This window comes from Taeniopygia guttata, chromosome 3 (assembly GCF_048771995.1).
Source record: "Taeniopygia guttata chromosome 3, bTaeGut7.mat, whole genome shotgun sequence".
NCBI lineage: Eukaryota > Metazoa > Chordata > Aves > Passeriformes > Estrildidae > Taeniopygia > Taeniopygia guttata.
The window spans coordinates 111,703,713-111,727,470 of NC_133027.1; the positions used below are offsets into that span (position 1 = coordinate 111,703,713).

The 23,758-nt window shown below is 40.3% G+C and overlaps 3 protein-coding genes and 1 long non-coding RNA gene across 10 annotated transcripts in view; 2 read left to right on the plus strand and 2 right to left on the minus strand.

Moving 5' to 3' along the window:
- The window catches only part of KIF16B (kinesin family member 16B), a 134,480-nt gene extending 125,485 nt beyond the window's left edge, over positions 1 to 8,995 (minus strand). For 4 of the 7 annotated variants that reach the window (XR_012055352.1, XM_041715455.2, XM_041715454.2 and 1 more), the window contains exon 1: positions 8,807 to 8,994. Coding sequence is in view for 6 of the 7 variants with exons in the window: in XM_041715455.2 (XP_041571389.2) it covers positions 8,807 to 8,853 (47 nt within the window). In the remaining variant the exon portion in view is untranslated. Of the gene's footprint in view, positions 1 to 8,806 lie in introns of all 7 variants that reach the window. The other 3 variants (XM_030269232.4, XM_030269231.4, XM_072927626.1) reach the window with 2 other exon arrangements.
- A 2,617-nt stretch (positions 8,996 to 11,612) lies between these two features.
- LOC115494543 (uncharacterized) lies at positions 11,613 to 14,955 on the minus strand. Its single transcript, XR_003959625.4, has 2 exons — positions 13,009 to 14,955; positions 11,613 to 12,237 (listed from the first exon to the last, which is right to left on the minus strand). It is a non-coding gene; the product is annotated as an uncharacterized lncRNA (long non-coding RNA).
- Positions 14,956 to 15,003: 48 nt separating this feature from the next.
- Positions 15,004 to 21,002, plus strand: SNRPB2 (small nuclear ribonucleoprotein polypeptide B2). The gene is made up of 7 exons (XM_072927627.1): positions 15,004 to 15,132; positions 15,721 to 15,796; positions 16,985 to 17,157; positions 17,652 to 17,792; positions 18,481 to 18,531; positions 20,012 to 20,100; positions 20,613 to 21,002. The coding sequence occupies exons 2-7, from the start codon at positions 15,733 to 15,735 to the stop codon at positions 20,770 to 20,772; spliced, it is 678 nt and encodes a 225-aa protein (XP_072783728.1). The 5' UTR covers positions 15,004 to 15,132; positions 15,721 to 15,732; the 3' UTR covers positions 20,773 to 21,002.
- A 616-nt stretch (positions 21,003 to 21,618) lies between these two features.
- OTOR (otoraplin) lies at positions 21,619 to 23,441 on the plus strand. The gene is given in 3 exon segments (XM_072927628.1): positions 21,619 to 22,001; positions 22,431 to 22,586; positions 23,163 to 23,441. Coding segments are annotated over 3 exon segments (534 nt in total). The 5' UTR covers positions 21,619 to 21,754; the 3' UTR covers positions 23,294 to 23,441.
- The last annotated feature ends 317 nt before the right edge of the window (positions 23,442 to 23,758 follow it).

Here is a 23,758-nt window from a genome sequence, read left to right on the forward strand (position 1 = left end):
ATTCAGGGGGGGAATATTGTGCCTGACTTCATGGCTCTTTTAGCTCCTCAGGCAATCCATAAGGCTTTTCTACTGTCATGTTTTTCCTTTACTGAGACACACAGAAACAATCTGAACTGAACAATAAATGAGTTCTGTTATCTGAGTACAAATATCTCCCCAATGTATAAGCATACAGAAAAATTATGAGTGTACTCCAAGTTTCTATATCTCATTATTGCTTTGTATTTACAATATAAACTCTTTGGAGAAGAGTCTTCATGAAGCTAATATTTGAAGTGTCTGATTCATCAACAAAAAGAACTTCAGCCCATCAGCAATTAAGATGCTGAGTACCATCTATGCACTCTTTTTGTTAAATAACTGAAAAACCCTCTCTCAGTAAATAACCCTGGCTTTGTACTCACAGCCTCTGCAAAACAGAGTACTTTGCTCTTCAATCAGCTGTTCTCACTAATAATACCTGCCTTTCAGACACTCAGACTTCTAAGAGTCTTCAAGTCCAAGGGCTCAGTTAGATTAGAAGAGCTGAGTGCTAATCCCATTTATTTCATAACTAGTCTTAATTTCAAATAAACCAAGGCTGAAAAACAAAGCGACTCACTTTTCTCTTACTTCAATTCCTCAGGAAAGCTACAGTTCAGAGAGACTTACCTTTTTTTCTTCTGGTCTCAGGGAATTCTCAACAAAAAGCAGGAGTTAAAAGTATTTTTGTTCATCATTTCAGTGATATAACATGCATACGTAACCTGGTAATGTGCTTGATAATATTAAAATACAGGACTTAGAAAACACTATGCTAAAACCAGGCTTTTAAGTTCAAAATTTTAAGACCAGAAAGTTTTGGGGATTGCAAACTACATGAGACCAGTCTAAATACACTGCCCCATATGTGTCCATGCCACCACCGTGCTCCAGCTCCACTGGCTTTAGAAGGTCTTTGTTCTTCAATTCTATGGAGGGAGACAGACAAGGCACTGATTGTGACAAATCCACAAGCTTGAAAAACTTCTGAAGTATTTGCATTAAAGCACTAAAGAGAACAGAAAAATAAGCATATGTAAGCAGAGGCTCTAAGTGGGCTGCCTGACCTTTGATGGTTTATGGAAAATTAACTGTCCCTCCCAGCTATTAACTCCTCAGTTTACTGGGAGTCCAGCACTTGGCTGAAACTCGGAGCTTCTTCTCCAGAACAGTCTGCTCCAGCTTTGCTGCCCACCAACACAAGGATAAAGCACTTGGGGACTCTCCCTCCTCATCCATCTTCTTTGCTACATGAAAAGAGCAAGATCAAATTTTAAACACTACCTACCCCATTTATTCTCACTGCTGTGTTTAAAGCTGTGCAAAAACCACTGAAGAGGAGGTGTGAGATAGAATGGCAAGCACAGGAGATACTTAACAGTTAACCAGGTCTAGTCTCACCTTCCTGTTGAAGCAAGATTTCCTCTAATGACTTTCTAAAAAGGTGTTAGCTCTATCCAGGAGATTCTTACACAAGCTGCACTATCTCACCAGCAGTAATTTCTTAAATACTGTTTAAGCTGATCCATTATTAGCTTCATTCCATTACTCTGCAGATATTCAGAAGGAGGCATAACTAAGTATTTAATTTCTCTTTTCAGCATTTAAGCCCTGAAAATACATCTACATTTCCATCTCCTAACCTATTCTGGTAGTTATAATACACAGAGTATACCTGTAGCTTGATATTCTTTGAATCAAGGACTCCCATGATTTTTGTTGATCTTCTCCAATTTCATTCAGATAATGAGGTTCCAGAAACAGGATTTTAGGAGATATTAACATAGGGGCTTGCTGGGAGAAGCACCAACCACAGCTTCAGTGCTTGGCTCTGAACTGTATTTGCAAACAAGGATTACACTTAGAGTGCAGCACACTCCTAAATTCAAACCCATTGCTTCTAAGCAGAAAACCTTCAAAAATTAACCAGTGAGAGAAAGTGCATAGAAAGAAGATGAAAATAAATCACTAACATTCAAAGACCATGTACTTGAGCACAGGTGAGATACTGTAGAGAAACAAACACCAGAGAGTGCTGGCATTGTCTAGTGCTAGGCCTCTGAGTTTCTCTAACACCTAAGTTTCAGCTCCCTTGAGCACTGCTGACATTTGTTACTGTGGAAAAGCCTAAAGAGAGTCCAGCAAGTTTCTCTAGAATATCCTGACCTGTGACATCCAAATTCCCAGTCAACTCTCATCCTTGCTGATGGCTTTTCTATTTGACTTAACTTCTTATTTTAGCCAAGGACACTCTCCTCAAACCCTGCTCCTTAACCCAGCTGTCCAGTACTGTGTTTTACCACCTCTTACATGGTTAGACTATCTTCAATTTATGCTCTTCAGAAGAGCAACTGTTCTGCTTTACACCTGCAATGCTCTCCTTAAACTCCTGAGTAAAATAACTTGGGTGTTTTTTTCCTCCCCTCCCAACTTTTTCCATTTCTACATAAACAGACCTGAACTATTTAGATACCACTATTTACTACTCTTACACCAAAAAAAAAAGGCTTTAAAATATATTGATTGTAAGATTTCTGACAGCTCTTATTCTTATATATGACAACCAACACTTTTCTGTAAGGCCACAAGGCTCTGGGTTTTTGTTGGGTTTTTTTTAATTTTCTAGTCCTTCAAGTTAATGCTCTGCTGTGAGCAAGTTGTTGCTTCTACTTCAGTTGCTTCAGAAGCAGTTTCTCCAGCCTTTCCTCGTTTTCAAATGGTCTGTCTACAGACTTATAACCCAGCTTACTTCATCCCTTTCTCAAATACATCATCTGTCTAGATACCATTTAAAGGGCCCTCACAATATGCAGCACCTCTGATTCTTAGCAAACACTCAATTGCATCTTTATCCCAGAACTACAGACAGCAATAACAACAGCCAAATTACCATCTCTGAAACCTCTACAATCCTTGAGAGCATTTTTACCTAATCACAAATGTTTATGTCATAATTTATTGCTGGTATCTCTTCTCAAATAACACATTCTCACCACGCCTGACATCAAGTACCACCAAAACCTTGGACCAACAGTCCCTGCAGAACAGGTACATCTGCATGTCCTACTCACTGCTCTTTACTCTCAAGTTTTACATCTTGTGGCCACACAAAAATCATGTCATTTCACCTACAGGGCAAGACACAGATCAGACTCCCCACTTTGTAACCCACAGCTGCACACGTACTAGGTAGCAATTATTAAGGAGAGATGACGTGGACATTATCAGGCTGATGTTCACTCCTCTGCTCCTCCCTGTAGCAGAGGACCTATCCTGAGAAGATTCATGACTGTAGAATAGAATTCTTCCTACAGTTCATTCCTTTTGAAGAGGTGAAAGACAGAAAGTAAAAACATTTCTTGATGTATCTTACAAAACTAAGAACACTTTTTCTTTCATACTTCAAGTACTCTTAATATCAAGTTTACATGATCCAGGAGCTTGGATCAGTCTACACCATTATGTGCTGATCCAGTGCCAACAACAGAATCAATACACTGATGAAGGGACTTACAGGTCCCTTTTTATTTTATTTTATGCATAGCTTACTGTCAGGGAGAGAAATGTATCTACTTTGAAAAAAATGAAAAATCTGACAGAGGTTATTAAATATGTTCAAGGTTCTGAACACAAAATATGGCAAGGTAAAAAAGCCACATTCAGAACAGTTAGTTCGTCTTGCGAACTCAGCATCAAAGTAATTTTTTACTGGATTGCAACTCAACCACATAAAAAAGCACAGGCAAGACAGATATATATTCACCTCAGGCACACCAGAGCCTCACCCTATGCTTAAGGATCTTTCAACTTCTTTCTTTAGTAGAGAAATTGTACATGATTATAAATCAAGCACCATTATTAAAATGGAAGTTCAAACAGTTACCACAGGAAACAGCAAACTCAGCTTGCTGATAAATGGGTTATCCTCATCGGTACAGTAGTTCAGAAAGTGACAGCATTGCAACACTTGGCTGTATTTAAGCTCTGAGTTATGTTATCTGAGATCACTCTGGACACCTCTAAAGAGCAACAAGCAGTAATAAGTGTTTGGAAACAGATGCAGTAAAAATTTCCCTATGTACTTCAAAGACAGATATGATATTTAGCTATGAATGTCCTTCCTTCTAATCACTCCATCATTCCTCATTTCACCTGTGATACATTAATGTTATACACATTTTGTCAAAACATTCTCTCTTTATAAGCTTATGAACATTTAAAATGTATACAGTAACTTGAAAATGAAAAACATACAGTAACTTGTACTTAAAAACTTGTAATTTATGAGACACCAATTCATTCCCTCTTCCCTGCATTAGCAATCTTATAATACATTTTCCATGAATGTTTTTTGCTTCTCAATTCTAAAAAGCATGGATATTTAATTAAAAATTTTACTCCCAGTAAGCTTCCACCTGAAATACTTGGAAACATTCAGAATAGAAATAAAGAATTCAGCTAGCTCTTCACTGTTTATCTGGTTATTTATTTTTCCTGCTACAAAAACACTCCAGTCACAAGTTCCTTGTAAAACGAAACAGCTTTTTCTATATCTCTGTCCTTTGTGTTGCTCTGTTAACTTGAACCATTGAAAACTCAGCTATTGATACTACAGCCAGGATTGTGCAAGCAGTTAGTTTTAAAGGTACTGGTCATAGATTTCCCAAGGTACTCTGCCTCCAGCTCTGCATGCAGGGTTGCTTAGACTTACAGGCATAACCAGAAGTTATCCAACCTTACAGCTAATGAATAATCAATCATACACACTGTATTTGTGGATTAAAGTACCAGATCTTAACCCAAACAAATCCCAGAGTCACTCAAAAGCAGTCTCTATGCAATAGAACATACTTTCTCTGTCTCCCCACTACCAAATGAAAAAGATGAAAAGTTTTTCATCTTCATGCCATAATTGTGAATGGCTGCAGAACCACGTAGAGCACTATGACAGGAACTTCTGACATTGGTCACTTCTGTTTGGAGAGCAAATCCAAGGAGTGTGTACATGCAGGAGAAAAATAACCATTTAAACATGACATCAAAATAGAATTTCTATTTCATTATATTGGCAGTATGAATAGCCATGAAAAAGTCTAGGTAACTCATTTAAATGAACACCTAAAAATGCCGAGAGCACTGGGTAGGCACAGAGAAAAACTTATTGCAGTGCAGACCCATCTTCTGATGTCAGCTGCATTTTCACAGGTAAGGACAGCATGACCCTCACTTAGTTTATTCAGCCAGTTAAACACAATAATTAGTTTATGCAAATACAAGAAACAGATGAAAAGTGTTTAAAAATCTGATAAAGCTTCCATCCCTCTATTACTCCATGAATTAAAAGCCAAACAGAACAGGGTGCTGATGCCGCACTGTCTCTCTGTTCTAGTGGGGTGGTGAGGTCCAGCAGTTTTGTATCTAGCAGTTGTTCACTTTTTTTCCTACCTGTTGGCAACCTGTTTGTTAATAAACCGTGGTTTTTTAAACTTTCCTCTGTTAGTATTCACTTCTTATTGGTGGAAAGGGATTATTGGAATCATAAAGGAGATAACTCATTCAAGCATGTTCTTCTTTAAATTGTCTCAAACCGAGACACTGACAAAAGTATGAAAGTGGCTTCCTGGAACATTAATTGAATTCTAGTTTACATAAAAAAGAAACATGACACAAAATGGAAGCAAGAAAATACTACTTTCTCTTTCTTCTTTAAAGACTCTGAACAGATGAAAATAAAGCAGTGCATTTATTTGAACTGTGCAAATACTATGGATAATAAAAAACAGCCAGAATGAGGTGAGGCTTATCAGGATCCCAGATATCCCACTATGGAGAAACCAGTGACTAGTAACCAGTCACCCAAAGTCATCTGTTCAGTATGTGAGCAAATAGCGCCTCAAATCTAATTACCCTTCTCAACAATCCCATCTTATGAATGTGCTGGAAAATGAACCTTAGAAATCACGGTGTCCAAATCCATTACTCTGCCAAAGCAAAATACACCAAACACCCAATCTCACTCCCCTTCCATCTGATGACAAAAACCAAGGCTTCAGCCAGCTGGCAGGTTTTATTGCTGCCTTCACAGAAACGTACAGCTATAAGCACAGACTTAAGGGCTGTCATGGCAATTCAGTGTTGAATGAGGGAAACCAAATGACAGATGGAGACTCACCATGTAACTGAACTTTCTAAGCTTATGCTGCAACTGGTTTCAAAGCACTAACTGTAAAGCCATTAGACATACTTCCAATACATTATGCAGAGATAGAATCAAAATATTTCAGTGTAACATCTGTGTAACACAATTTGGGATGTCACTCCAAGAAGAATGGTAAAAAACTTAAATGATTAAGGACTTGACGGGTCAAGTCAGAGAAAATGAAGACCAAAAATAAATCACAGAAGCAGAAAGCAAAAAAGTTAGTTAGCTAAGCAATAGAACAGTAAATAATCCTTAAACTACCCTTTCCCCATCACCTTTCATTCCAAAATCCTTGTTCATGACTTAGTGCACAATTAGCAGCGCTATGACACCACAAGTTGCAACTGCTCCATAATGCAGCAGTCTTCCTGTAACCATTCATCAGCTGTGTCTTCTCTAATTAAAAATGACTCAGGAAATAAGCTGCACTATATTATTAAACTTCAAACAAACCAAAGCAAATTTAACTAAATTAACTCCATACAGTATCATGCTAAGGATTTTGAAATTTAGCACTGGAGAATTAACACCTGGTTGTAAAGTTCCTTTGAATAGGTAGAAAGGCCTTTCCTCTAAAATTCTCCAGGGACCCAAAAAGGGAGCACAGCTGAAAGAAGACATATGCAAGGGAACACTTGCCAAGGTGCCCCTGCCTTGGCAAGGGTCTGGACTGGATGATCTCCAGGGGCCACTTCCAACTCCAAGCATTCTGAGAAATCACTAAGAAAAATATGATTACTGCTCCTGGCTTACACTTCTGCATGCCTTTCCTACTGCAATAAAAAAAGCTATTGGATCCTCCCAGGCTTAGGGTTAGTAGTTTTACAAAACACAGCGTGAGTCCAGCAGTGATTGATAGAGAGGAACACCAGTGACTCTAGTGCTGGGTCCCACAACAACTGTGCCTCTAAAAAAAGAACCATCAATCCTTAAAAGCAATCCCAGGGCACTAAATCCAGCTTCCTTATAATGTTTCACAAACATCTAACATCATCCTGTAAACTCCAAGGTTTTAGCAACTCAAACTAGTAGGTTCTTCAGAGTTTGCATGGTCAGACACCAGAGTGAGCCTGCCTGCTGCCACACAGCTGTGACAAAGACCATTTTCTCAGCTTGCCCCTTGGAGCACACCCAGCCTCTGTCTGCCCTGCTCTTAGGTTTGCCCTTTTCCATTGTATCAAAAACCATTTTCATCATTTTCTTGGTATGTTCAGATCCAGTCCCATCCAAGTTATCCTCCCACATGCAACAGAGTCACCAGGTGCAGAGTCTTTGTCTGATACTCCTTTACCACAACACCTGCAAACTTCCACTCACAGGTCTGTTTCCACTGCCTACCACAATTAGCAGCCTTCTCTTCTGTCATGTGCTTTCCATTCCTGTGTCTCCTAGCACATCACATGTACACTTCTCCTGCAAAACCTCTCCATGCTACCAAAATGTTACACATAACAAGTCTTATTAATACCCTGAAGACCTATGCTAACTGTTGTCACAGATTCTTGAAGGAAAAGTGGAGTGTATATATAGAATAATTTTTAAAAATTTTAAGAACCACATGATTTGACCCGAGGGAGAGGACAGGAGGAAGCAAAAGGGTGTGACAAGATTATTCATCAACCCAGACCTCCAACCACACAGCTCCATCCACCTAAATTATTCAAAACCAACCTGCAATATTTTCCCCTTCCTACCTTCATTAGCTCTGTTCTCGTAAGATTTGTCTTTCCCTCACTAAAAACAAAAAGATATTGAGCAGCTTTCAGAATGTGATAAACTGTGTGTTTTAAACAGCTGAAGCAGATCAAGTGAGAGGAACAGTAGGAGTCTGATGGGCTGCCTGGGCTTTAAATCACATTTCTTTTGAACTGGCTACATGACTTCAGAACAAGGGAAGAGGAAGTAGAATTAAATAGTTTTCCACATATAGTTCCTAAGTTAGACTATTAATTCTGTTGTGCGTATTATGCACATATTTCATGAAAGAAAATGGTGTTTATTTCCCAAACACATCTCAGGAAGTGGGTGATGAACTCCTGTCCATACAGTAAGTGCAGCAGACTGCCTGGTTTATATAGATAGATATATAGGTAGATAGAGATATACATATTTTGAGCATAAGCGGATAACCTTTAACCATGATGGCTCCAAATGAACTAGACAACAATCTCCCTCTCTCAAGCAGGTAGAAAAAGCTGCTGTTTCCAGGTAAAGTAGGTTTCTTTCAGATTTTAGAAGCCCAACTATACATCTTTGGCAGGTCCCTCCTCTCAGAGTTCTCTATCTTCACCAGAGAAACTTTTCCGTCCTTACAGAAGGAGCAAAGCAGCGCTCCAGAGCACGGCAGTGACCTTCCCAGGCAGGGACCGCTCCTCTCCCTTCACCGGGAGCCACTCCCCACCCTCCCGGCGAGGGGAAGCGCTGCCGGCAGGGCAGAGCCGAGCTCCGGGATCCCGCAGTGCCCGGCACCGATCCCGCAGTGCCGGCACCGCTCCGCCCCGCCGCGGCTGTCACGGAGCCGGGACGCGGGACACTCGCACCCCTCGTCGGCGAACAAGGCCGGGGCGGCCCCACACTCACCTGCGGTTCATCGGCCGCACTCGCACGGCCACCTTCACCGAGGCCATGGCTCATCCCCGCCGCACCGAGCCAGGCCACCCCCGGCCTGGGCCGGGTCGCTATGGAGACAGCCACCCTGCCCCGGAGGAGGAGGAGCAGGGCCAGGAGGAGGAGGAGGAGGAGGAGGAGGAGGAGGAGGAGGAGGAGGAGGAAGAAGAGCAGGGACAGGAGGAGGAGAAGGAGGAGCAGGGGTAGGAGGAGGAGGAGGAGGGGTAGGAGGAGGAGGAGGAGGAGGAGGAGGAGGAGGAGGAGGAGGAGGAGGAGGAGGAGGAGGAGGAGGAGGAGGAGGAGGAGGAGGAGGAGGAGGAGGAGGAGGAGGAGGAGGAGGAGGAGGAGGAGGAGGAGGAGGAGGAGGAGGAGGAGGAGGAGGAGGAGGAGGAGGAGGAGGAGGAGGAGGAGGAGGAGGAGGAGGAGGAGGAGGAGGAGGAGGAGGAGGAGGAGGAGGAGCAAGAGGAGGAGCAGGAGCAGGAGCAGGAGGAGGAGGAGGAGCAGGAGGAGGAGCAGGAGCAGGAGGAGGAGGAGGAGCAGGAGGAGGAGGAGGAGCAGGAGGAGGAGTAGGAAGAGGAAGAGGAGCAGGAAAAGGAAGAGGAGCAGGAAGAGGAGAGGAGAGGAGCAGAAGGAGGAGAGGAGCAGGAGGAGGAGGAGCAGGAGCACCAGCACCAGCACCAGCACCAGAACCACGAGCAGAGCAGCAGCTGCTGCTGCCGCTGCTTTGAGAGGAGGGGTAGAAATAGGTACTGTGGGTGGGCGTGTGGTAATTCCTCCATAGGGCCACCCACCGCCGTATATTTATTGGAGGAGTGTGTGCTTCTATACATGCATCCTGTGAAAAATGCATATTTGATGATTGGCTTTTCGCAAATATTACAATGAATATTATATGTGTAATGTTAGAATGTGTGTGTAATGTTATGCTGTTTTAATTCTCTTAAATAGTGTGTTAAATATAGTTTTAGGTTCCAACATAATGTTAAAATAGAAACTGTGTATGTGGCGGGGAGTTTTTTTTTTTAAATCAGATACTCTCTTCAAGGAACACCTAAATCTTCCAAAGGACAGGAATTATCAGAAGAAGCTAATTTCTTCAGGCCTTGCTCAGACTCGAAGACGCCATGGAGATTAAAAGAAACAGTTGACGTACAACAGAGTTCCTTGTTTTAAATAGAATGTATGCATAACCATGAAAGATATACAACAAATACATTGTTTTAAAGGTAATTCCTTTGTTCACAAAACATGCTTTTCGTAACTTAGTGTCCAAAAGCATCCAGACATCCATAATTCTTTACTTTTTATTGTCTTATAATCATCCTAACTCTAAACTTTATTACTCTAATTATATTATTTTTATAACCATTTTATTATTATTAAAATTTTAAAAACCAAGTGATTTGCGTTTTTCACACATACATACATATATATATAGTTGATATGTATGATTATAATTTGTGCCAATGAAATATTGTTGTATTGAATCAAGGGAAATATGATTTGGCATGTATAATATTTAGTTATTACAAAATACACCAGCACTGTGAGCTGCCCACCCCTCCACACACACATATTTGGTTACAGCAGAGCCTTTTTTTTTTGGACAATGCCTCATTTACAATGTAATCCATGTGGCTGGTCCGGAGATGGGCTGTCCCAAAGGGTGATATTGGAACACCTGGGAGCTGATCATCCTGGTAACGACCCAAGATTGGGATCGCTGGAGTCCTCCAGGCTGATACATCTGAATGCTGCAGTTCCTATAACCATCAGGAAAAATCCACACCTGGACCTGGATTGTTCAACCCATGAATACGTGGGATAGAAAGAAAAGGTGGATGGCTGAAATCCTCACCTTGGGCAGAAAATTTCCTACAAGAACTGCATGGTCCTGGAGGGGGGTGTGTGCCAGAGGTGTCCTTCCTGTCACACACCCAGCACCGAACCTGGGCTCGACACTGTCCTTTTCCTTGTGGCTGGCTCGGAGAGAATTTGATCCTTAATAAATTTTTTATTATTTCATTTTTAATTTGGCTGGACTAATTTTCATTGATAACAGTCGTATATATACACATATATCACAGAATCGCAGATTCAATTAGCTTGGAAAAAACCTCTGAGATCATCGAGTCCAACCTTTGATTAAACACCACCTTGTCAACTAGACAGGGTGCATCCAGTCTTCCCTTAAACACTTCCAGGGATGGTGACTCCACCACCTCCGTGGGCAGCTCATTCCACTGTCTAATCACCCCTTCTGGGAAGAAACTTCAAGAAGTCCCACATGAACCTCCCCTGGTGTGGCTTAAGACTACAAAGGGGTGAACCTCTCACCTGGCTAAACGTCTTTTCAGGAAACCACTTGGTTATATATGCATATATATACACATTCATATTTGCTGTGCTTTCCTCTTCAGTTTCAAAGTATTTTAAACATACTTCATGTGGAAATAAGCAAAAAAAGTATATAACAGGGAAGCAGATATACTGGTCACAGATATGTATTCTGGAGGAGACAACTTACTCCTTTGACACACAACTGTTACCTTGAACTCTGTGAAAACACAGCCACTATGTTTTTATTTCAAAATATTCATGGGAGATGGCTTTGCACAGAAACTTTTCTCATTATGAAGAGCACTCTTTGAGTTTTGCAGAGTATGCTTTAGCATTTTAAATGTGTTTCTGCCTTTTTAGAAATGAGGTTGGTTTTTGTCCCCTCTCTGCTTCACTTTCACTTAAGCAGCCTGATAAGGGAAAGTATGCTACAGAGAAGTGGAAATGAAGAATAAGTGGCTGTATTTGACATTTAGTTTCGGCACAGCTGGGAAGAGAAATGAGATTGTCTATTGTCCAATTCATTAATTTTCCCGTCCAAGAACATCCAATCATCCAAAAACATAGCAGTATGTTGTTCCATTATTAAATGTAATAGGGAGATGTTCTGATATTTTTTTCTTATCAAGTTCTTATTATTTACAATCCATGGACAGTGGCAGCCTCTGAGCTCTCCCTTTTGCTCTTTTCTGATGCATTATTCAATTAACACCAAGGCAATGTGTTGTGTCCAAAAGAAAACATGACAAGGCCTGATAAGCAAGAAAGCAAACTGCAGAAAGATCTAATAGTGTTTAATGAATTACTGTATGTAATGTTACTGAGAGTCATTTCTTCCTTCTCCATTGGGAGAAGCAAAACAGATAATGCTCATGGCAACATCCTCAGCAAGAGATAAAGGCTGTGAAGAGTACCTGTCAGGCACGTTAAACCCGGGAACTCAGCTATGTTTGCTGTGAGGTATCTAGATTTCAGGCAGGAAAATGTTCTTCAGTCTTCATCTTGTAAGACATCAGGCTGCAGAGCAAGGCCATGAGTGGCATGAACAGAAGCTTTCCTGGAGGCTAAAGAAAGTTTGGTTGACGAGAAAAGAGTAATAATGAACCTTTCTTCTGTATTTCCAATGTTACATCTTTTCCTCCTTATGGCAGAAATTTCTTTTTCCTTTGTCAGAGAGGTTGAGGTAGGAATTAGTGAGTTATATGTACTGTGGGTTTAGTGTACCCAATAACGAATGTTTGAGGCTAGACATTGGAAGTTCATGGGCAAAAAAAGTATCTCTGCATGTATTTTACACCCAGTTTATTCCCTGGTATTTTTTACCTCTTTTCGTTTTTATTCCTTTTTTTTCAGTGGAAATGAAGGCAAGTGACATAGGCAAGCTCAGAATAAAATAAGAGGAAACTTATTACAAATTCATGCAAAGCTGAACATAAAACACTGCAAAGCATTGAGAAATGTTGTACTGACTTCAGTGCAATTTGATCAACATCTACAGGGAAAAACAAACAAATAATTTTGAATAACTAACAATAAGTTACAGGTTTGTAACTTATTTGTTTGCTTTCAGGAGGATTGCAACTGAAGACACATAAATGGCAGCCCAAGTATCAGAAAAACAGTTTTCCAGGCTGACAGGAGCTGGTCATGGCAAGGAGACATGCAGCTGCTGCCAATGTACACGTTCTTATCCCCACTGTTGTTTCAGCTGAACTGTACTTTCCACTAAGCATTTAAAAAGTGCATATTGGGTCATTCTAGAAGAGCTGTATGCTCAAAGATTGTTTTTGTGGAAGATTAAGGAACAGAAGGGGTAAAAGCAGGTCTGTACTTACATTATACTCAGCCCCCTGACCTGCAAGAAGTCTCCTGTATGCAAGTCCAGCAGAACTCCGGTGCAATAAGGTATTTCATGAGGCTTTTCCATGCCTTGGAAATTTCAGCCAAATTACAAGCGATAACTCAAAGTGAAACTTAGCTCTTGCTTTTAAAAAAAATAAAAATCTAAATTTCTCTGAGGTCTTTGCTATAATTCACTATATTCCTAATACACACATTTGAACAAATTATTCTGAAGGAGTGGTAAAAATCAAGGAAGCAGAATCATAAGGTTTTTCAAGGTTCCATTACCCTTACTAGAGATTAATCCCTTGAAAGTCAGCAGGACAGCATAAAGTACCCTGTATGGAACAAAGCATTAAAAATTCTATTATTTTATGAATGCATAAATATCAAACTTGTTTCTTTGCCACTAGAAGATTCTGCACACAAGGAAAAAAAAAAAAAGCACTCAAATTCACATAAAATCCCGACCACTGCATCCCCACCCTTGGGACTTACCAAAGTTGTATCTTAATTCTGCTCACAGGCAAGATTATCTAGAAAAGCCTCATCTTAATTTCCTTGCCTCTTACAGTGAAAATACGAGCATCCCTTGGCTTAATAATGACAACACTCGATGGACCCTAATCCTTGCAGATGCAAGTCACTTTAGTTGTACTCTTCTTACCTAGAAAACAAAAAGCACAAATATTTTATGCATGAGCACAATATATCATAAAACCACATTCTACAGGGTAGAGGAAGGCTTTCAGAGACCTAAGATGATGCTGTAGTTGGCTTGAGCTCTTCTAGTATTCTACATTTCTCTAAATCCATTAGCCAAGCAATACTCAGAATAAAATGACAGGATGTGCTGGCATTCATGTTTGCAAATGATAGAGATTGCAGGTCTGCAAAGCATGGGATTAATGCCACTGCCCTGTATCCCTGTCATCAAACTGGCATCCCTATACTTCCATTATTGTTTCCTGGCAACAAAGCATGGATGCTCCTTTAGGAATGCTAACAATGTGTATTTATCCTGCAGACAGACCTTCCTGAGGGGCCCTGACAAAATGAATGAGTGGATCAGTGCTCCTACAACGTCAGACTTTAACACAAAATCTTTTTTTTTCCTGCATGAGGAAAGTATAATTCATGTGATTATTTTATCTAAAAATCACTTCTGGTTCTTTTTCTGTGTAGGTTTTCTTGGAGTCATACCATACTATTTCTCCCCAAAATGTCCCAATCCCATTTCTGTTCATATTGCATAGAACAAACCTGATTTATCAGTTTTGTTTTATCAGCTGAGCATGGTTGGGGTGGTTTTTTCCAGTCTGCAGGATCAGTGTGACAAATCTAATACTAGGCATATATTTTTTACAAATACCATAAAGGAAAGGATAGTCTAGAAGTGCATTTTTTTACACTTGATAAAACACAAAAATGAAATATACTTATTTGCCATATATATATAGCTGGATATAACGAACTACAAATGTTAGTATCTAAAATTTAATTCTGGTTAACTTAAAAATGGTAATTTATTTCTTTAAACAATGCAACAGTCTTCTGTTTCCATACACTAGAAGTGGGTCCAAAGAAATAAATGGTGTGCTTATTGTTTTCCTCAGTAAAGGAAAAAGTTTACTTGGTCAAGAGAACAAGCAACAGTGGTATTAGCCATGATACAATGATTTTCCTATGAAACAGCAATAATAAATAATTTCTTGTGCTAGTGTACTCTTCCTCTGGTTAGTGAAGGTCTCTTGACTAAATTACAGTCTGGCAAGCAGTATATTAAACACTCATGAGTATAAACCACCAATAATAAATGTCAGATGAATGTGTGGAGGTTCTTTCAGATCAAGGAACAATACACTTTTTAGTGATTATGAAAGCAGCCTTATTAAATGAAGTGCAGTACAATTTCCCCCTTCTGTTTTTGTTTGCCTCCCTGGCCTTGTTTAATCCCGTCCGGCTTTTATCCCCTTTTCTCCCTCACGCCGTCGCTCCCCATCGGTGCTATCGGCGTTCGGCGTTCGGCCATCGGCGGCTCCGCGAGCGGCTGTGCGGCCTGCGCTGCGTGCCGGCGGGCGGGACGCGCCGGGCGCCATCGAGCGGGGAGCGGAGCGGTGAGGGGCGCTGAGGGCCGCGAACCGGGATCCGGGGGGGCGCAAGGAGGGGCTGGCTCGGGGTTCCCTCTCTGGAGTTCCTGTCCTGCCGTCGTAGCCGTCTTCAGCACGGAAAGAGCCGGAGCGGGGCGGGCGGATATACAGGCAGACACGCCGGCCCCCCACTCGCGGTGCAGCTCCCCGGGGATGTGAGGTGCAGCTCCCCGGGGCTCTGAGGTGTCGCTCCCCGGGGTTCTGAGGTGCCGCTCCCCGGGGCTCCGATGTGCAGCTCCCCGGGGATGTGAGGTGCCGCTCCCCGGGGCTCTGAGGTGCCGCTCCCCGGGGTGTGAGGTGCAGCTCCCCGGGGATGTGAGGTGCAGCTCCCGGGGGATGTGAGATGCAGCTCCCCGGGGATGTGAGGTGCAGCTCCCGGGGGATGTGAGATGCAGCTCCCCGGGGATGTGAGGTGCAGCTCCCCGGGGTTCTGAGGTGCCGCTCCCCGGGGTTCCGATGTGCAGCTCCCCGGGGATGTGAGGTGCAGCTCCCCGCGTCTCTGAGGTGTCGCTACCCGGAGTTCGCTGACGCCTCTCCCGTGTGCTCTGCCCGCAGGTGCCGCCGAGAATGGACATCAGGCCGAACCACACCATCTACATCAACAACATCAATGACAAGATCAAGAAGGAAGGTACGAGTGGCTGCCGGTCGCCTCTGGTTGTTCAACGCGGCGCTTGTCTTACCAAGGGGATTTTAGGAGCTCCCCGACGTCTCTGAAGTGCTGAGCTGGAGTTGGTCATCAGCCGAGCTCTAGGCAAACGCTTTCTTGTAATGAAACAGTAGCAAAGCAAAGAAATGCACTTCCCACTAGATCAGGTTGCTGAGGTCTCCCTACAGCCCAGTCTTGAAGGCTTTTAGGGATGGGGAGTGCTCTCTGGGAAACCTGTTCCAACACCTCACCCCCTGACAGTAAAGGCTATTTTCCCAATATCACATCTAAGCCTCCTCTCCGTTTGAAGCCATTCCCCCTTGTCCTGTTGCTCCAAACCCTTGTAAATAGTCCTTTTCCATCTTGTAGGCTCCCTTCAGGTACTGAAAGGCCAAAGTTAGATCACTCCTAAGACTTCTCTTTCCCAGGCTGAACAACCCCAAATCTCTCAGCCTTTCCTCACAGGAGAGGTGCAATAGCTCATATGTAAGGTTTTTGTGTTAGAATGATTACACAGTACAGATTATTTATTTACCTTGATTTGGATGGTACTAAGATTTAATTTGGTATGTGTTCAGGTTATTGAAGATAATTGAAGTAAATCAGTGCAGCTGTAAGCTGCAGTAGTCTCATACAAAAATAATTTGGATCCAGAATATGAAAAAATACTTCACGTGAGTGAGAAAATTGATTAAATAGTTACAACCAAAATTTCCAACTTTAATTAGACTTTAGGTAGTTACTGTTCTGCTGCATTCTTGTTTTACATCATATCTCTACTGCTGCTTGTTTCAACTTGGATTTCCTAATCAGTCTGAGATGGCTGTCATGCATCATACTTGATTGTGTGAGAGAGTGTGTGTGCATATACCTGTATAAAATATGTTTTTACATCCCTTTATGTAATTGTTCCTCCCTTGGAATGGCAGAATGGATGGCATTACAACTTCTTCAGTACGTAAATCCTTGAGGTTTGAAACCAAATGCTGCACACCAGTTTACAAAACCTGGGCAAATAAATTTGTAATGATGCAACAGTTTTGACAAACTCGTGCACTCACTGTGTGAGCTAAAGCTTGTAAAAAACATTGTTCCCAAAGGACAGCAGTCTTGGTAGAAGTGGGAATTTGGCTGTGACCTGATGTAATCTGTTTTCTCCCTGGTGCCCAGAGCTGAAGAGGTCCCTGTACGCGTTGTTCTCACAGTTTGGTCATGTGGTCGACATTGTGGCTTTAAAGACCATGAAGATGAGAGGACAGGCATTTGTTATATTTAAAGAACTTGGATCATCCACCAATGCCTTGAGACAGCTACAAGGCTTTCCATTTTATGGGAAACCAATGGTAAGTTGTTTTTGTAAGATACTTGCCTTTTCTGTTTAAGAAGTTTGGGTTTGGCTGAATTTACATTTCTGGAGAGATCTGAGAAATCACTGTCAAATTTTAACTCCCTTTAAAATGGGACTGAAAACTTAGTTTTAATAGAAGCTAGTTCTGATTTTCTCAGATGTCCTCTGTGTAGCTCAAATGAATCTCTCTGTAGGTGCTACCTTGACAGATGTTAAAAAGATGTTAGACAAATGGAGTTCAATTTCAATGAACTAAAGTTATTAATTTCCATATTAGGGGTTTTTTTAAGACTTCTGTACTTGTGTTCAGAAAAAACTGAGATTGTTTGCTTCATAAGTGTACCTACATTTTATAACAATGTTTTTAATATAAAGGGTTTCTGCAAAAAAAAAGGGTGTAAATACACAGTTAATGTGCATGGTGCAAAATGTTCAGTATTATTGACTGCAGAATATACTCTGTTTTTATTTTTTTTTTCTTTTAAAAAGCGTATTCAGTATGCAAAAACAGACTCTGATATCATCTCTAAAATGCGTGGGACTTTTGCTGATAAGGAAAAGAGAAAGGAAAAGAAGAAAGCCAAAACTCTGGAACAGTCAGCAAATGCACCAAATAAAAAGGTTATCCAGGTAAGCTGCTTCTCTGTTCAGAACAAAAACCGACCAAAAAACCCCAAATAAAAAACAAAACACCAAAGCAAATCACAAAAAAACCACACACAAAAGCTATTCTAAATAATTTTTTAGGATTTGATGTTGTCTTTTGTTACTTTTCAATTCCCTGAATTGGGGTCTGTTGACTATCTGGAGCACTTGAGCATTTACTAGAAGTAGAAGGAGGGGGGGCTGGTTATATAGTCCTTGCTGTTCATTCTTTTTTCTCATTTGCTATTACCACATAAAAGTAAAGATGTAGGCCAAAGGTACAACAAACCAAAGTAGAAACTAGCCTCTTAAGAAAAGGAAAAAAAAGGAGTGTGCTTATCTTTAGTACTGGCTTCAAGTGCTCAACCACCTTTTCTCTTCCGTGTTTTAATTCCATGTTGCCTAATAAGGACAGAAGAATGGTAAATGAGAACAAGACAATTCATTTACCTCAGATATTAGATGTTCCATGTTAGATTAACAGGAGTTGGGTTGGAATTTATCTCCTCTAAGGGTTGGCCTGCATAAAGTAACCATATTTAGTAGGTTCCTTGGATTGCAGCTCACTTAAACCTTTAACATATGTCTTGAATTATAGAGAAACATGGTGATATGTACCTAATTTATTTCTAATGGAATACCTTTGTAAAACTATTTTGTACTTATTTGCTAGGGAGCAACACAGAATTCAGCCAGTGCCCCAGGGACTACACCACAGAATCAGGTAATGTTCTTTATTTTTATTACTAAAAGCACTAATGTTTTTAATTATTCTCTGTGAATAATAATTTGTTACACATGGAAACTTGAGGATATATTTTACAGCTTTGTTTTTGTCCTATGAAACATTGTCTAACAGCTACATGACAGTAAACAAACAGAACAAATCCCTTTTTACTGTATCTGGTTGACAGGAAATGAAAATCTGCAGTTTCTCATTACTACATAGAAAACAGCACTATTACCAAATCATACTGGATTCTTAAATTTGGACTGTACTTAGTACCAGTTGAAGGATTCTTAATTTTTTTTTATTCTAGCAGCAGATAAAGAAAAGGAAGACAACACAGGATGCCAAAATAGCTGCCTAAAAGCTTTATTTCAGGAATCTGGGGGTTCTCTGCTCACTTTTTCTTTTTTCTCACAAGTGTCTTATTTTCCAAAGTATTGTGTGGAGATGTAGGAACAACTCCCTACACTTTATTCATCTTGTCTGCTCAGTGACTTTCTAAAAGATTCATGTTAGAAGTGAAAGTGGTAAAGAGCCAGGATTTGCAGGAGAGCAAGTACCATGGAAGAATATCTTTGCCTGCCCTGCCCCACATCTTTCTGGAGTACTGCCATTGCATACATAATCAGCAGGGGAAAAGGTCTTGCTTCCTGGATTTTCAGGCACAATATATGTATGTCAGTTTGCATCAAAGCACAACACTGAGTCTTTGGGTATTTCTTTGAACTTCAGAAGTTTATTTTCTAATGGCGCTACTTGGAATATTTCCATCAGTAAAAGGAGATTGTTCTGCTGAGACTTTTTATTTGGCACTGCTTTGAGAATGTTTAAAGTTGGGGTGTCCAGTTTATTTTTATATTTATAATGTACTTGTTGACTTGAAGATTCCAGTATCAGCAAATAACTTCTCAGCCTTGTCTGTGGTGGGTGGCAACAAATTTGTATTAGCAGGCAAATCTGTTGCAAGACTAAAGCTCTAAATCTAAAGTGGTTTCTAATTAAGACATTTTAATTGAGCTCTGTAATAAAACCATGTGGATTTTGTAGGTTTTGATTGATACTCAGTATTTTGGTGTTACTGCAGGTAAACAGGGCTTGGCTTCCCACTGTGAGTCCTTCATGCATTCTACCACTGCCTTACAGGTGTCTTGAATAGCACTGCAGCCACTGCTGTGGCACCTGGGTGCAGAGAGTACTGCAGTGTCAGCTCTTGACTAGTTGAGTTTAAGTGTGACATCTAAGACAGTATGGTATTATGATTTTTGTGGAAGAACCTCTCCAAATTAATGTATCCATGTAAAAGAATGAAGGGGCTCTGTCTGCATCTTGATAAAAGTGTGGTGAAACCCAGATAAAATGTTATGAGCAAAACTAAGGAAATGTGAATCTTGGTTCAAATACTCATGCAGACAGATGCAAAGGAACTGTATGCAACTATGTATAGTCTTTTGAGCTTTGATTTCTGTTGTTGCAGGTGCCTGATAACCCACCAAACTATATCCTTTTCCTTAATAATTTGCCTGAGGAAACAAATGAGATGATGCTGTCCATGTTATTTAATCAGTAAGTTTTGAATAGAAATGATTTCTCCTTTTAATTCTTCTGTAACCTGTATGTGTTTTCTCAGTTGGCATGCTCACTTTTTAGAAATAAGGGTTTGTTCTGAAGGTATTTCAATTGTTCGTCTTACTGGCGAGGTTACAGATGTCAGTTCTGATGACTTGGTTCAGAAAGCAAATTTGATCTTTTTTCATAGCTGTCTTTGTGAAATTTATCTGCTATCACTTTGCACTGGATTTAAGCTGGTGACTGTAATACTAAAGTCCATAGGACAGCAGGAGCAGTTCTAAGACTACTTAGATTGCTTCTGTATGTGTACAGCTCTGATTAAACTGCTTCCACATAATATTCCTTAATTGAAGCATAGTTCTAAGGATAGAACATGTAAAACCCTTCAATTTAAATCTTTCATTAGCAATAACAATTGTGCTAGTAGATGCTTCTGATAAGGAGCTACTGAAGAGAGATGTATATTGAGCTAAGAAGTATTTTTTGACTCTCACCTTATTTTAAAGGTTTCCTGGATTCAAAGAAGTACGCTTAGTGCCGGGGCGCCATGACATCGCATTTGTGGAGTTTGAAAACGAGAACCAAGCAGGGGCTGCTCGAGACGCTCTCCAGGGATTCAAGATCACTCCATCTCATGCCATGAAAATCACCTATGCAAAGAAATAACTATATGCTCCTGTAAAGGAGTTCTGTGGATAGGTGTTTATTTTTTTTTTAAAAAACATTGCTACTCTGGTCAGTCAGCATGCTTGCTATTCTCTGCAGAAAAAAAGACTCAAATAGAATTGCCACAATGACCAGGGGACATGTAAAATTTCCACACATCACCCAGATAACGATTTTTTCTGTTGAAATACTAATTTTTATAAAATAAAATATAATTATGCTGTTTTCGAGCCATGTTTTTTCCTCAAGTCTGTCTCATTATTGATTAACTTTGCAGGGCTTTATTCAACTTTTAAAGTGGAAGTGAGTGCTAAAAATAGCTTTCTTTCCAGAGCAAAAGTATGATCAGGGATGCTGAATGCCAGCATACTCAGAATAAATAGAGCATTCACCCTCATTATCAAGGGAAAGTCCTGAGAGGAAACATAAAAGTTTCAGGTTTCTAGCCAGGCTTTTCCAAAATACATGTCCTAATGTTTCTGGGTTTCTCAGGTTTGATTTACTTTATTTTTTCTTACTTGTTAAAAACTTAATAGGTTTTGTGTGACATGAAATACATTGGATGCAGTGAAGTAATCAGATACCATATTGTATCTGATTACTCCCTAATGATTTGTTATATTACATCTGTCTGCTATTGTCCCAGTAGGTCCTTTTTGTAGACAGGAACAGGGAAATTTCTGCCACTGAGGGTTTTTGGTCCATGGAAGTTTGTGCTTGTCAGTGAGCATTTGTGAAAATTAAGGACTGGAGGATTAAGAAGGATGTAATTTCATTTGCTTCTTACCAGGGTCTGACTTAATTTTCATTCTCAGACTTCGCTTGAAGTATGATTAAGACTATGGACAGCTCTAGGAGGGCTTAGAGTGTTTAAATAATACAGTTGCTGATTAAAATATTAATACAGAATGGCTTTGGCAGGGGATTCAGCTTTATGAGTTGGCTCTGAGGTTTTCCCCCTGCCTACAGCTCCTCTGGTGGGATGCAATGTTGCCACAGCCCATTCCTGTTAGCCTGGTGTGTTTGTCCAGTTTTCTGCCTCTTTCATAAAAAATGGGGATTGTTGGACCTGGTACACACTCAGCAAGTGCTGCAGCAAAGAAAAGTGACAAAAAGTGTTTATTTGATGACTTTATTTTTGTGTCTCGGATCAATGTGTCCTCTCACAACTGGAATTTTTATGGAGAAGCTTACCAGCAAGAGGCTGTGTCCTGATGATGACTGTGTCTGTAAGTAAATTTGATTTAACTTTGAGGACAAAATAGTTTTAAAAATAATGCTGGGGGTGAAGGCAAAACTACTTTGCTTGTTTAGCTCTGTCATATATTTTTCTTGTCAACTGGCTATGTAGAATGTCACATGCAGTTTTGCCAAAAAAATGGGATTTTTAAAGGGACATTTTTCACTTAAGTGAAAAGTGTAGGGAGGGATTCTAACTTTCAGTGCTGAAATTGCTTCTAAAGCTGTTATTTTGGTTACTGGAAAACAGAAAAATGCACAGAACAAATTCTTGAAGACTTTAACTGTTTCAAGATAACCTACTTTTATATGTAGGAATAGTTTTACTACAAGGTCACATGTATTTATATTTCTGTTAAAGTATGTATGTATTTGAATGCATCTACCTCATTTTTTTGTTGCTTTTTTTTTTTCCCCAGACACCAATTCCCTTGCCAGAGCAGAAGAGGATTATAATGCTTCAGACTGCAGTTTCATTAATATTAAGAAGGGCCAGTGAATTTATGTTCATTCAAAACTAATGAATGAAGAAGACTCTGGGGAATTCTGGGCTGCAAGTGTAAGAGTTGATTCTTGTGGATATGAACAAACTAGAAGTAGATTAACACACACACATTGCTGTCAAGAAATGGTTGCAAATGCTGAGCTGTTGTGGGGCTTAAAGCAGCAACTTAGTTTTAAAAGAAGTTTTTTAAATGTTTAAACTGGTTGAGAAGACTTGAAGGGCTTTAATATTTTTCTTTTTTTAATCAATAGCTATATGGTAATTATGAACTGAACCTTTACAGAATGGCTCAGCAGTTTATTTCTGTGGCTGTTTATGAAAACAGTGGAGGATAAATCTTTTATCACAGGGGCCTTTAAAGTCTTAAATTTAAGGGAAGCAAATATAAAAACTTAAGGGAAGCAAAAAAAATCCAGATAAACTATAAGCAGTATTCATTTACTCAAAAAAATGTATGCCTAGATCAGAACTTCTGTCAATGGTTTGTTTCATGTGCCAGCTGATCAGAGCCTAGGAGATGTAAACCACATTAAGAACACTACTGGTAACTCCTTTTGGCTAAGTGATAAACCAGCTCAAAGCAGATGAGGATTGTTTTAAGGTATCTCATTATACACCTCCTTGCTTGAAAGTTTATGGAGAACAGTATATGAAGACTATATGGGGAGAGTTGGTTATTTCCCTAGCAGTTCAGTGTCAGAACAACATGTCTATCAAGAGGCAAGTCAGACTGTCCCTACAAGGGTAAGGAATTTACACATAATCATGGCTACATAATTATATATGGATATTCTCAGTTCATTCAGAGAGAAAGGAGAGGTTTCTGCCAGGCTAGGGCCTGGGAAAGAGTTTCAAAGGAATGTAAATAATTCTCTATCTCTCTTCTTGTTCACATTGTTTATAGATATGTTCTGCCACCGTGTGCCATTCAGCACGCACCAGTGCTGTGAGATGTTTTTACTTTAAGGCCAATGAAATTGGTCTGCAGGATGTTCTCTATAAAAAGAGCGATGTATTTGAAATAAAGTTCTTGATTTCAGTTCTTTCAGCCTTCTGACTTGGAGTTTCTCTGTTCCTGTCCTGCCTCAACAGCGACAATTATACTTGGTTATGTAATACTAATTTGCTGTAAAATTAAATCATTATTTTGGCAGTTGGTTGTAGCATATCACAGGTGCTTAGGAATCCAATCTGTGGGCCTTTATAGAGGCAAATAACCGCAATAAAACTCCTAGCATAACC

Excerpts from the sequence above, each read along its gene's own strand:
- SNRPB2 (XM_072927627.1), top strand. The coding sequence starts at position 15,733 with ATGGACATCAGGCCGAACCACACCATCTACATCAACAACATCAATGAC. Across the intron at positions 17,793-18,480 it reads CAAATAAAAAGGTTATCCAG|GGAGCAACACAGAATTCAGC; the intron begins GTAAGCTGCTTC and ends CTTATTTGCTAG. Across the intron at positions 20,101-20,612 it reads CTGTCCATGTTATTTAATCA|GTTTCCTGGATTCAAAGAAG; the intron begins GTAAGTTTTGAA and ends CTTATTTTAAAG.